Source organism: Thunnus thynnus, chromosome 15, assembly GCF_963924715.1.
Source record: "Thunnus thynnus chromosome 15, fThuThy2.1, whole genome shotgun sequence".
In the NCBI taxonomy this organism is placed as follows: domain Eukaryota; kingdom Metazoa; phylum Chordata; class Actinopteri; order Scombriformes; family Scombridae; genus Thunnus; species Thunnus thynnus.
In genome coordinates, this window is record NC_089531.1 from 20,382,940 (window position 1) to 20,395,120 (window position 12,181).

A 12,181-nucleotide genomic window follows, 5' to 3' on the forward strand; every position below is an offset into this window, starting at 1 on the left:
CCCACACAGTCCCCCCTTTAAAAAAAACCCAACTTAAACTGATTGAAGACATAACTCAGAAGTGTAATCTTTATTAATGTACAATGTTTTATGAAATTTACAGTCATGCAGGCAGATTATATATTTTCTGGTTTAGTCTTGATTGTATTTGATGTAATGGAGCAGTTTCTTCATGCTGCTGCAATAATCACACATAATCTTTTTTGGCTGTTGTTGCAGTATGACATTCATTTTCTTCCTGTCGGGTATTTTAACATTCACTTCAGAAGAGCCACACTTTGGCTAGTACATCTACAGCACTGTTTAAAGCAGTCCACTGTGCACCGGAACACATTTACATGCAATAACACAGCATTGCACTTCATAAATATATGTTTTGTAATGCATTGCACTGGAATAAAAACATTTACACACCCCTGATTTGCATACTACAGTACATATAGTATTATTGCCTCTTTGGAAAAGGCTCTTTTTTTTCTTTTTCTCATTAGAAGAAGAAGAAGTTCAGCTTATTTTCTGCATTAACAGTCAGCAAGTCATACACAATGAAACTACTTAATATGATACAATCGTTAAATCGTTTAACAGTTCCCCACCATCACCAGTGTTCATAACAGTGCTACAGCCGATGGTGTTACAGTCGCAAGGAGCGTCTCCCTGAGGCCGATAAAAGATTTGAACCTCCAGGGGGGACAGTCAATTCAAAGCTGACTCCCATGACTTTTCATGGCTCAGAGCAGACACAAGCGCTTCCCTTTAGTACTCTCTCAGTTCATCAGTTATTTTTTTAGGAAGGGGGTGGAGGGGCGAGACTTCAGGAGGAATCTGAAGTATATGCCCTGTAATCATAAAAACAGGTTGCAAAGTTGCAATGTGGCCATTTTTAAAAACATTTCCAGTTCAGGTGAAGTACTTGCAGCCAGTGGAGTCAATGAGGCAGGAGTCAGTGCATCTGAGCTGCCCAAAGGATCTGTGAAAGACACGGAAAATGATTTATAAGTGCAACTGACTGATAAGTGTATACTTAACTCAGTACCTACCCAATTACCTACCCAGTTAGATGAGGAGATTGATATCACTTTCATGTGTGTGTGGTAAGTATGGAGTCTAGAGCTGAGAGGCAATTAGCTTAGCTTAGCATAAAGACTGGAAGCAGCCAGCTAGCCTAAAGGTAAAACCATTAACTAACACGTTACATCTCACTAGTTTAATCCATACAAAAAAAAATTAAATTAGCAGGAAAATTAAAAAATCAGAAAGTTATGGTTTTACTTGCTGGAACTATTTCTTGAATCACAAGACGTTTTGTAATTCATGAGGATTAAACATGTTAATTAAAGCACTTCAGAAGGGCTAGTAAATGGAATTATGTTTACTTGCTGGACAGCTAGTTGAACAAGTAGCTGTTTCCCCTACTCTTCTTTATGCTAAGCTAAGTGAACTGCCTCCTGGCTCTACCTCATATTTACCTAACAGATATGAGAGTGATATTGATCCTCTCATCAAACTTTCAGCAAGAGAGTGAATGCGTATCTTAAAATTCTAACTACTCCTTTAAGCATAAATACAAAGCTGGCAGAGTTGAGTGAGTTATGCAGTTTTAAATATTGGACTACAAATACACCATCTCAGGATGGTTTCATAGACACAACAAAAAAGTACATTAGTTCATTTGAGTGACCTGCACTATCCCAAGATGAATCATACCTGCAGAATGAACTGCATTGTGCAATCTTGGCACAGAAGACCTCTGCAAAATGTTGGCTTATAACAGCATCTTAATGCACATAAATACGTGAACTGAATCCTGTCAGCAAACATACCCAGGAAGATAAGATTTGCAGGTCTGATAACCAAAGTCTTTTCCATCACACTCCTCCATGCCTTCATGTCGGTAGCCATCTCCACAGTAGGCCCACTTGCAATCTGAAGTGATAAAGGGAAAGACATTAAAACAACAAAAAAACGTAGTGGCAGAGATAGGAGAGAGCAAGGGAGGGAAGGGAGAGAGAAGACGTAACTAATTGCTTTGGCACTCTCGTGTGCCAATACAGCATTTTCCTGCTAATTTAATTGAACAGAGAAGCAGAGAGTAGTGAAAGGATGGCAGGAAAAGAGAGGGTGAGATTAATGAAAGATCAAGGAAAGGTTTCACAGCGCATAGTTCTTTAATCCTCTGCTATGTGGGCTCAGACTATGCTCTGCAGGTTATCCCATTTGTGACAGCATAGTGCTGTTTGTGCAGCAAAAAGCCCGCATTTATAGACTAAGATTTTGATCTAAAGAGGGTGGCATGAAGATTGTCTGAGAAAATTGTGCTTTATATACAAAAAGCGACTTAAAATATAATTGAAATTTGTTTTCAATGACAACAATTGCTTGGATTATTAGAATAGCTGCCAGTAGATCATTCTTTGTCTTAAACTCTTACTGTACTGGCCGTATGTGCAAGTGAACTTGAGAGGCATGTAACTCACTGAGACAAGCATCAGTGACAATCTGGTTTCCGTCATCACACTCCTCTCCATGCTGGGGCTGCACTTTTCTGTCCCCGCACATGCCAACTCTGTCCTGGACTTTCTCTGTGGACTGGAACGGCTGGAAGGGCTACAAGAGTTGCAAGAGAACAAGCGCTGACTTGACATTTGCAGGTTCTGAGAAGTCTTACGAAGCAAGCTCAGGTTTTTTTGGTTTGCAGGTGAAAAGATGTCAAGTTACCTCGGCTAAAACTAGCCTGAAATGTAAGTTTTATTTAACCTGGTCACTTATAGTAACGATGAAATGTAGCCTAGTTTAAGCCAAGATGTAATAATGTGCTCAATGGCTCCTGTTTGAAAAATGATAGCTTCCAGCTCCGGTCATTTGAACATCTGTAGTGCTACATCCTCAACAATTACTTAACACATCAAATATACCTGTATGGGTTTCCATCCATCTTTATCTCTGAAGTAGAGTGCCCTCTGATCCTTCCTGAATGCTATAGCGTTGTCAAGATGTAGACGTGCCATCTCCTCCTCGTTGTTTACCACAAATATCTACACACATGCATACAGACGATTGTGAAAGTTGATGAGTAATGATTGATTCAGTATAGGTAAATTTTCAGTTTCAATGCTAATATTGTGAAGGAAAGCAGTTTAATGTGAATGGGGTCTTACCGCAGGGACTTTATTGGGGCTACCCTGTTGTGTGTAGCTTCCAAAAGGGGTGTTTTTTGCTCCGAGAGAGGTGTCACACTCACAGCGACCTGGTGGACCTGGGAGACCCTTCTCTCCCTTTTCCCCGACTAGATAGAGACCTGCAAGGAACACAACCCGTATAACACACACATGCCTAAACTATACTTTGAAATTATATAAACAATAATTTGAGACTGATTGTGTTTCAGCGTGTGTGTTACCAGAGGCAGGTGGACCAGGTGGTCCAGGCTGGCCATTTGGACCCGCAGGTCCTGGGGGGCCCATGACTCCAGGGGCTCCAGTCTGACCCTTCATGCCCTGCACAAACCAGGCCAATATTAGAAAATACACACACACTGAAATGACCTACATGCCACTGCCACTTGTGCATAGCTGTGTGTGTACACATGTGTGTGTATGTGTGTGTAAATGTGTAGACTGAGAAGATGCCAAAGACTCTACAGTCCCTGCGGAAGTCTAAACTTAGAGCCCCAAGTTGAGTTGGAGAGACTGATTTAGCCAGTGAGAGGACATATCTCTCTGTTCACTCACTGAGGAGCAGCAGAGTGTCAGTTCTCCACACAAGGGTTACGTGATGCTGGTGTATGAAAGTGAACCATGTCAGATCCAGGTCTGTTACATTTAAAACACAGAAACCTACATACTTTAGAAATAATCAAACACCTTGTGCACCTTCGTATCAGTCTTTTTTTTTTCTCACCTGTTTGCCTCTCTTCCCAGGTCGCCCAGTGGGTCCTCTCTTTCCTGGGACTCCTGGCTCTCCCTTTGGTCCCTGCTCACCCTGGGAGAGGAGCAAAGATAAGAAATAATCAGATCAAATCAAATTGCTTAACTCCACAGTCCACATTGCTTAATTATTCCTACCTTCTGTCCAAGCATCCCAGGCAAACCAATGGAACCCTAAATAGAGACAAAATGAGAACTTGATGTGAGAAAAGTCATTATTTCAGCAGGACTCATAAAAATGTTAACATTAATTTAATCTGGCACTGAGTTAGAGGTCTTATTAAAACACGTAAAAATGCTTGAAATGTCCTGTAAGAAAGTAGCTCAAGTTGTGAACCACTTTGGATTCCAACCAATAGTTGAACAAGCTGTCGAGGATTTCACCTTCTAATCACATTATTGGGTCCATTATAATGCAGGATGAGTTGAGGTGCTCTTAATCCAATGAAAGCATAAATGGACTTTAAGAAATTATTCAACAAAACAATTTCAGGACCTGCAATAACGGAAAAAAAGACATTTCTCCACCTACTTTATCTCCTTTTGGTCCTGCTGTTCCAGCATCGCCACGAGCCCCCTTTGATAAAGACACACACACACACACACACACACACACACACACACACACACACACACACACGCACAAAACAAGAGGATGCCATCATGAAACCAAAAATTATTAAATATAATTCTCCTCCCTTTTGGTTTCAGATATTTTTCTCAAAGGAGAACACAGGTCATGTGATTTACAGAGCTGATGTGGATGCTGTAGTACTGAAAAACATGCAGTTTAATTTCAGTTGGACTTTTAATAGTTTAGCAGTGACAAACAGGTACAATGTAACTTACTTTGTCTCCTTTGTATCCAGGCAAACCCTGAGAGGACAGAAGAGGAGTATAACAACAGATAAGACCAACAAAAGTCCAACATGTACATGATTGTGTATATGATGTTGTGAAGATGTGACTAACCTTTGTCCCTGGTGGTCCTCTCAGTCCTGGTAATCCCATGAGGCCTGGATCCCCCTTCTCACCCTATTTAAATAAAAATTATACTCATATGACTCTCTATATGTCATATACTGTGTTTCACACCACAGCAGTAAGGAGCCACTAAGTCACCATAAGACTTACCTTGGGTCCCTCTGGACCAGGCCATCCTTGAAGTCCTTGTTTCCCAGGAAGGCCTGGAGCTCCAGTGCGACCCTACAGAAAGACAGATGTTAGTCATTCAGCAATTAGTATAAATATTAGTCAAAGGTTCCTTAAAGCCTTAATGCATTTTTTTCACTGTTATCATAAAACTTGATGCAAAAGTGACTTGAATCTGAATGAATCGATCTCTTGCTGAGTTTAATCTGCATGAAGTATTTTGTGACAGACTCAAGTAGACAGCTTTGTTGTGCCAAGTCAGCCCTTTGAGGCAAATTTTTGATTTGAATTTTGGGCTATATAAATAAAAACAGACTTGACTTCAGTGTTAACAGTCTGATCTTTGTCTGCAGGAAGATTTATTTAGTTCTCTTTAATAAAGTCCTGTTTGCATTTTATTTTACTTCAATTCTGACTAATTTCTGCTTTTGTATTGTTGATGATCTACAACTTTTATGTTGATCATGATGCTTCTTCACTGGCCCTGTTTCCCTGAAAGGGAGGCCTTGAATTCAACAGGGACTGACCGAGTTAAATAAGGTTCAGAAACAAATAAGCAAGTCAAACTGACCTCCTGACAGAGGCCAAAACCCACTGTTTAAAGCTTTAAGAATGCCACTGAGATCTGCTAATTAGTGGACAGGAACAAAGCTTTAATTGATCTCGCTCTATCGCCAGTTCCCTGTAAGCAAGAGAGCCAAATATATTACACAACAGCCTCACATCTTTGTGACACCTGGATGAGTATCCCTGAGTGGCTGCCATGCTAGCAGCGTGCTCTCATTTTTGTTGCCTGTCATTAAAACAGCAGCCTGTAGAGACACAGCGGACTTGCTGCTGTGTGGAGTGATTTATCATGGAGAGCAAAAGCACTTAGGAAGATTAAAGTGCAGAAGAGCCTGGATCAGCAGGACTGGAGTCCAGTACGAGGGCTAATGGAGCCAGGCCAAGGGAACAAGGAGAGAGTGGAGGGAGAAGCAGAGGAGAAGGGAAAGAAGAGGGGAATGACAGAGAGTTGAGGAGTGGGAGGATGAAGGGAGACATACAAGGATGTGATCAAGCTTTGCTACATTTTCAGAGCGGCTTCTGAGACTAATGTAGCATGACCCATTTAGCAGCTGCAGAGGATATTCTGGGCACATCATCTATAGACAATACACATCATGGAGATTGAGGATGCATAGAGGGAACAACGGAGGGAGAGAGAAAGAGAGAGAGGGAGAAATCTAGATCCCATTATTCCAAGGACATGCGAGATGGACCAGAGAAAGACAAGCGAGACATGCAGGAGGGGAGGAGCAGCTCACCTTTGACCCCGGACGTCCAATTTCTCCCTGGAGGAGGACAAATGAGGGGAGAGGGAGATGTAGTGCTTGTTAGAGCAGAGAGGAACACAAGGACACATGCACAAATTGCAAACTACATTAGAGACATATTTCAAGACGTGAGCCCTTAGACCACAGAAAACACACACCTTCTCCCCCTTTGGTCCTCGTATGCCAGGTAATCCACGGTGACCCTGAAAAATGACACCACATTTATATACAGCTCACATATTCCCTATTGAGCTTGGTACATTTGTAGAAAGATCAATACTAAAAAGGTCATTTAGTTTTATTTCCATGCTTGTTTAACAATATTTCCATCTTCTCTCTTAAAATGGCTACAGCAGGCTGATGGATGCTTATGTGAGTGTTTTGTTTTGAAGCAAGGGTCTTACCTCTGGGCCGCTGGGTCCTGGAGGTCCTGGAGGCCCAGGTGAACACCCTGGCATCACAGGTTTTTGTCTTTGCTGCTGCTCTCCTCCAAAAACACTTGGCTCCAACATGCTGATACCATCCTTCAAACACACAAGATCCAAGAATACAGGTTTTGAAGCAGAAGCCTACTATGCTGCATTATTATATACCTGTGTGTAAATCGATGTGTGTTTGACACCTACGGGGTCGCCCCGCTTCCAAAGCTGAGGCGGCGGAGGGAAGAGAGGTGGGGGAGGCGGTGACATGAGACAACAGGGGTCAAACCTCATTGGCTCGTTCAGCAACCTGAGGGCTGAGAGAAAGACACATATCACTAACAGCCTGCCATGATGAATCGCAGCGGTACATGTAACATGTGTTCCTGTTGTTATAGTCTTACACACAACTAGATATCTTACTTGAGCGGGGTGAAAGGATGCTGTCCATGAAGGAGTGGCGGTACAGGGCCCACGCAGGACACAGGAGAATGTGGAAGGACACTGCAATTTTGACCAGGTCCATCCTGCTGGTGTTATTTCCCTAAAACGCACAATGCAAGCTGTTACACACTCACACACACTCTATCTCTGCTGCCTGAGCTTAATGCAGTTACTGGCAGCTGTCACTTTTCCTTACTCCCTCTTAAGGGTGTCACTATTTCATCACTGGCTAACCTCAGTCCACCAAGCCCCCCCCTCGCCCCCCCCCCCCTTCCCTCTCCTCATAGCATAATAAACTTGTTGCAGCTCAACACTGCAGCAGATGCAGCCACCGCTGTAATTCCAACCGTGCACCAACACCCTCAGCCCAGTGCCAGAATTAGACCAGTAGGGAGGCCACTCACTGACAAGAGTAACAGTTGTAAGGCTGTAACAGGTCCATTTACACAAACATTTCTAGTAATGTCATATGGTGAGTGCAGGTCAATGATAGTGAATGCAAGATGTTAGAAATCCTAAAATGAAAATAATCCCGTGTTAAAACACGTGTTTTGCAAAAGAAGATGCTGCACCAGTTCATTAATATACTCCCACTACTTCTATCCCGTCTAATTGAATGCACAGTCTGCCTTCATGTCCTCATGATACATGAATGGAAGCAATATGAAGCAATGTCATTCACATTCATGGGATTTTCATGCACAAGATCTCGCTTACCTTCCACTTGAAATTGCGCCGCACTTGTAGACACGCTGTCTGGCGCTCCCCCTCTGCGCGGTGTGCAGTCCCACAGGCTGTGGCCAATCTGGACCGCTAATAAATCTGATCCACTTATCGACCCGCTTCTTTCCCTCCGCCGGTCAATAACAACACAATTGTGGAGGGAGGACCTTCTCTCCCGGCGGCTAAATGCCCAGCAGAGGCCACTGAGTGGAGTCAACACAGCAGCGACGGCGGCAGCTCAGTCCCAGCGGGTCTGCGTTAAAGGCGCATAACTGTTGTGTCATCTGGATTCAGCACAGCTGGCTGGATAACTGGGATGTCTATGACACTTCTGCATGCGTTTGGCACGTTTTATGTAAACCATAGTGATGCTATTGGTCTCTTCGGCAATAAAATGCCTCCCTCTGCTGGAGATTTGAGACCTTGCAAGAAATAACCTAATAAAATCAATAATCCACACCTGACAATACTCAACTTATGTTTTATACTTATGTCTGTCAATACAGGTGAGAAAACTCTTTTTTTGCAAATATAAAGATGGCTAAGTTGACTTAAGGTGAATTAAACTCCCCTACATCCATGGCAGAACTCATTTGATACATAATTGTTTGTCCCCTTATAGGGCAACTGTGCATTAATCTTTTTAAATCATTGTATTTTCATTGTATTTTAAAACTCTTATGTTGTTAAAACTGATGTTGGTGTTGTTGCTGTGTGGTGAAGCCAAAGTAACTAAATAAGTAATGATCTAGATAATAGATTTAAAAAATACATTAATACAACTTTAACTTTTTCAAGCTTATTGCCTTTGCTTGTTTCTAGTTTTCTTTTCTTCCCATCAGCTGTGTGTGTATCTGATCTGGGTGGCAAGCTGCTGCATACAATTGCCGTTACAATGATAAATGAATAGGCCACAGGCATAATTCACTAAAAGAGGTACTTTATTGCCACATCTGTTTACTCAAGCCAAGGGGTTGTCTTGAAAAGGAATAACAACAACAAAGTATAAAACAGTAGCTCAATAAAAATGTATTCAACAGGTCGTTATCAGGCCAAGTTTAAGAGTTGTAAGTAGTAGTTACTATTTGACCAACTTTTCTTGTATCAAAAAACTCATTTTTAAGTGCAACTTAAACACAGTCAGAAACAAAAAATATGCTTAAGGTCTGTAACAATGTAACAACAGTTTACAAGAAGAGGAAAAAAAGAAAAAGAAGTGGACTGTCCATGGAGCACCATTTAATACAAACACCTTTTATACCCGTTTTGAGTCTGCAGCAGAAAACTACATATAATAAGAGAGAGACTTAACAAGTAGTAAACACAATAAACTAGAAAAATAAACTTTAACAACAGTGATCGAGAGTGCAGTAAGAGTTAAAGTGGCAAAAATGCAAATGGATTCTGTGCAAGCGGCAGTAAAATTTTTAGGTCAACAAGTTGCAGGAAGGCTGACTCATATGATAATTAAAAACAGCCTCTTATACACAAAAACAGTGTGAACAGTGTGGCAGCCATGTTGTAATGTAACATGATGCACAGATATAAACAGCTAATGTAAATTATGAATTCAAAACTAATACAAAGAAAACACTGTATTTTTCTTTAGATATTTGATACTTCTGTCCACAGCTGCATGTGTACTTTCTCACTGTGTGTCTATTAGGAGGTGGCATCCTTTAAATAGGCTATGATATCTTGTCTTTCCTTTTTCTTCCTGATCCCGCTGAAGATCATCTTGGTACCAGGAATATATTTCTTTGGGTTTTGAAGGTAGATCATCAGAGTGTCCTCATCCCATATAATCCCTAGAAAAAAAACACATGAACACTTCAGGTTTGCAACATGATTTTATGAACGTTACTTTTAATTTGTCAAGTATACATTCATCTGCATTCCGAAACATATCATAACTGTCTTTAGGTTTTATTGCCTCATGTTAGAGCAGAGTTCAGATTCACAGCAGACATGTCAGTGCTACTGCGCCTGTTCAGACCTGCTGCTCTGACTGTCAGGCACAAAAAGTATGTTTTCAGCACTACAACATCCGCTAGGACACAGTAATTGCACATACCTGAACATTCAGATTTATCACTGACATCCAAACATACGAAATAAAAGAGGATGATAACTTCAAAATCATCCTCAGTCCAGTGTGTGGGTTTTAGCATATTTGTTAGGGATGTACAGCTGGTTACAAAAACTTTGATTATTCAGCATTTGTCATTTCCAGAACTGTAATCTGATCAGACATGACTTCATCTTTGGGATCTCCACTCTCCACAAAGTCAGTCAGTAAATTATTTTGACAGGGATTCCAAGATGCAAAGATAAAACTCTTGTCATAATTAAAGTATTTATTGGCATAACATTCTGTTTTATTGTAATGTTTTCTGCTTTCACAAGAGGGAAACTGTACTAAAGAGAAAACTAGCTGGCACACAGTAATGCCCACAAATCCAAAACTTGGGAAAGAGAAACAAACATGCAAATGGCGGGTAGATGGGTTGAGACATTTGAAATACTGCATAAAGCCCCCTTAACCTCTGATTAATGGTGCGTGACTTTTAAACTTCAGTGTGACCTGTCATGTCAACCAGGATCAGGAGGAATATTTGTACATTAATTCAACTATATTACATTCATTTTATTACATTCACTGAAATGCCATCTCCTCCATTTCAGAGAATACATCTGGGCTTTACATGCACTCTCTTTTGTTTCTAATTTGCCTTTATTTACTTGTTTCTTTGGTTGCATCTTGATCAGTTAGCTATGTTACATGCATGGGCAGCGACCTGTAAACCAACTAATCAGTAAGTAGATAATTTATCTCATAGTTGATGAAATAGAAGTGTGGAGGCTGTCATACACCCAAACCTGCAGTCTGCAGTCAGTCATCCATACCTTTTTCAATGTTGGCCTGTGTATACGAGTAGCCTGACGCCTGTCCTGTCTTCCTCCCAAACAGACCCCACAGGTTGGGTCCCACCTTGTGGCGCCCGCCCTCATCCACTGTGTGACACTGGGAACATTTCTGGACAAACACCTTCTTCCCTTTCTTGATGTCCCCCATGACCAGCAACTGGGAAGAGAGGAAATCATAAGTCAATGTCAATCAATATGAGTTATATAAATCTCCAGTAATACATTGAGTGCCCTGAAGACAACAAGTCAGAGAAACATAAGGGATGATGGGTCCCATTTTAGACAGATTGCAGCCCAGAGTACTGAGCTGGTACAATAATTACTCAGAAACAGGAAAAGTTTGTTTATATACATCCGGATTGTTGTGTAATAAGTCAGAGGCTATAATGTAACAATACCGTGGATTATGAGAAAAATGCATCCGTATTGACAGAAACCAAACGTTTGTGTGTTTGCTGTAAAGTAGAAACTAAAGACAAAGTCGCTGTTTGTTGACTTTTGTCTGGATGAAAAACACAAAACATCAGCTGTCACATATAAAGTAACTCCATAGTAACAACTGACTTGTCGACGCAATGCTGCGGGATAAAGAGCAGAACAGATATTACCCTGCATAAACACAGATAAACAGTCGCCCACATTGTGATGCCACCATGTTTTGTGTGGGGTAGACAGTTAAAACAACAAACAACTAGCGAATAACCCCAAAATAAAGCTTTAACTGACCTGACAGACTGTATGTTTCAAGAAGATTCCTCCCACTTTTCCAAGTCTCGTTTGTATTTGTGAAGTTTGTGTCTGGTCGTTTCAGGGTGGCGGCTGGATTTGAACCTGAAAGAAAAACATCTCACATTTCGGAAGGGAGCGGTGGAACAAGCTGTGATGAAACACGTTTCATAACTCACGACGCAGCTACGTGCACACCCTTTTTTTTAAAGACAGGTGAGGTATGTCTGCAGTATATGGGAGTGAATGACTGTTGTAGCAGCACTAAAGAAAGTTTAAGTATCTATTTTTTTAAAGACAGGTGAGGTATGTCTGCAGTGTGTGGGAGTGAATGACTGCTGTAGCAGCACTAAAGACAGTTAAAAGCATCTATTTTTTTTTTTTAACCTTTTAGGCCATTATTAGGTCATATAGTGCAGCCTCCAGACTACCTCACATCTCTTCTCTCATTTAAATCTAGTAACTACAGCACACAGGTACACTAATGTTGGCAGAGCTGTTTTCAGGTACCATACACCTTTCAAATGGAATGAACTGCAAAATGCCA

At 41.2% G+C, this 12,181-nt stretch overlaps 2 protein-coding genes across 2 annotated transcripts; both read right to left on the bottom strand.

Moving 5' to 3' along the window:
* Positions 1–42: 42 nt before the first annotated feature.
* wu:fc38h03 (acetylcholinesterase collagenic tail peptide) lies at positions 43–8,360 on the bottom strand. Its single transcript, XM_067611279.1, has 18 exons — positions 7,975–8,360; positions 7,237–7,357; positions 7,021–7,130; positions 6,799–6,918; positions 6,553–6,597; positions 6,386–6,412; positions 5,061–5,132; positions 4,899–4,961; positions 4,776–4,802; positions 4,459–4,503; positions 4,065–4,100; positions 3,901–3,981; positions 3,401–3,497; positions 3,159–3,298; positions 2,916–3,035; positions 2,478–2,607; positions 1,824–1,926; positions 43–970 (listed from the first exon to the last, which is right to left on the bottom strand). Exons 2-18 carry the CDS (start codon positions 7,337–7,339, stop codon positions 901–903), a joined length of 1,389 nt encoding a protein of 462 aa, XP_067467380.1. The 5' UTR covers positions 7,340–7,357; positions 7,975–8,360; the 3' UTR covers positions 43–900.
* A 543-nt stretch (positions 8,361–8,903) lies between these two features.
* LOC137197830 (cytochrome c-a) lies at positions 8,904–11,976 on the bottom strand. The gene is made up of 3 exons (XM_067611283.1): positions 11,635–11,976; positions 10,888–11,065; positions 8,904–9,788 (listed from the first exon to the last, which is right to left on the bottom strand). The coding sequence occupies exons 2-3, from the start codon at positions 11,054–11,056 to the stop codon at positions 9,643–9,645; spliced, it is 315 nt and encodes a 104-aa protein (XP_067467384.1). The 5' UTR covers positions 11,057–11,065; positions 11,635–11,976; the 3' UTR covers positions 8,904–9,642.
* Positions 11,977–12,181: the final 205 nt, after the last annotated feature.

Coding starts and splice junctions, on each gene's coding strand:
- wu:fc38h03 (XM_067611279.1), bottom strand. CDS start 7,339: ATGGACCTGGTCAAAATTGCAGTGTCCTTCCACATTCTCCTGTGTCCT. Junction 3,299..3,400: donor ACCTGGTCCACCTGCCTCTG/GTAACACACACG, acceptor TGTTCCTTGCAG/GTCTCTATCTAGTCGGGGAA. Junction 3,036..3,158: donor GCCCCAATAAAGTCCCTGCG/GTAAGACCCCAT, acceptor GCATGTGTGTAG/ATATTTGTGGTAAACAACGA.
- LOC137197830 (XM_067611283.1), bottom strand. CDS start 11,056: ATGGGGGACATCAAGAAAGGGAAGAAGGTGTTTGTCCAGAAATGTTCC. Junction 9,789..10,887: donor ACAGGCCAACATTGAAAAAG/GTATGGATGACT, acceptor TTTTTTTTCTAG/GGATTATATGGGATGAGGAC.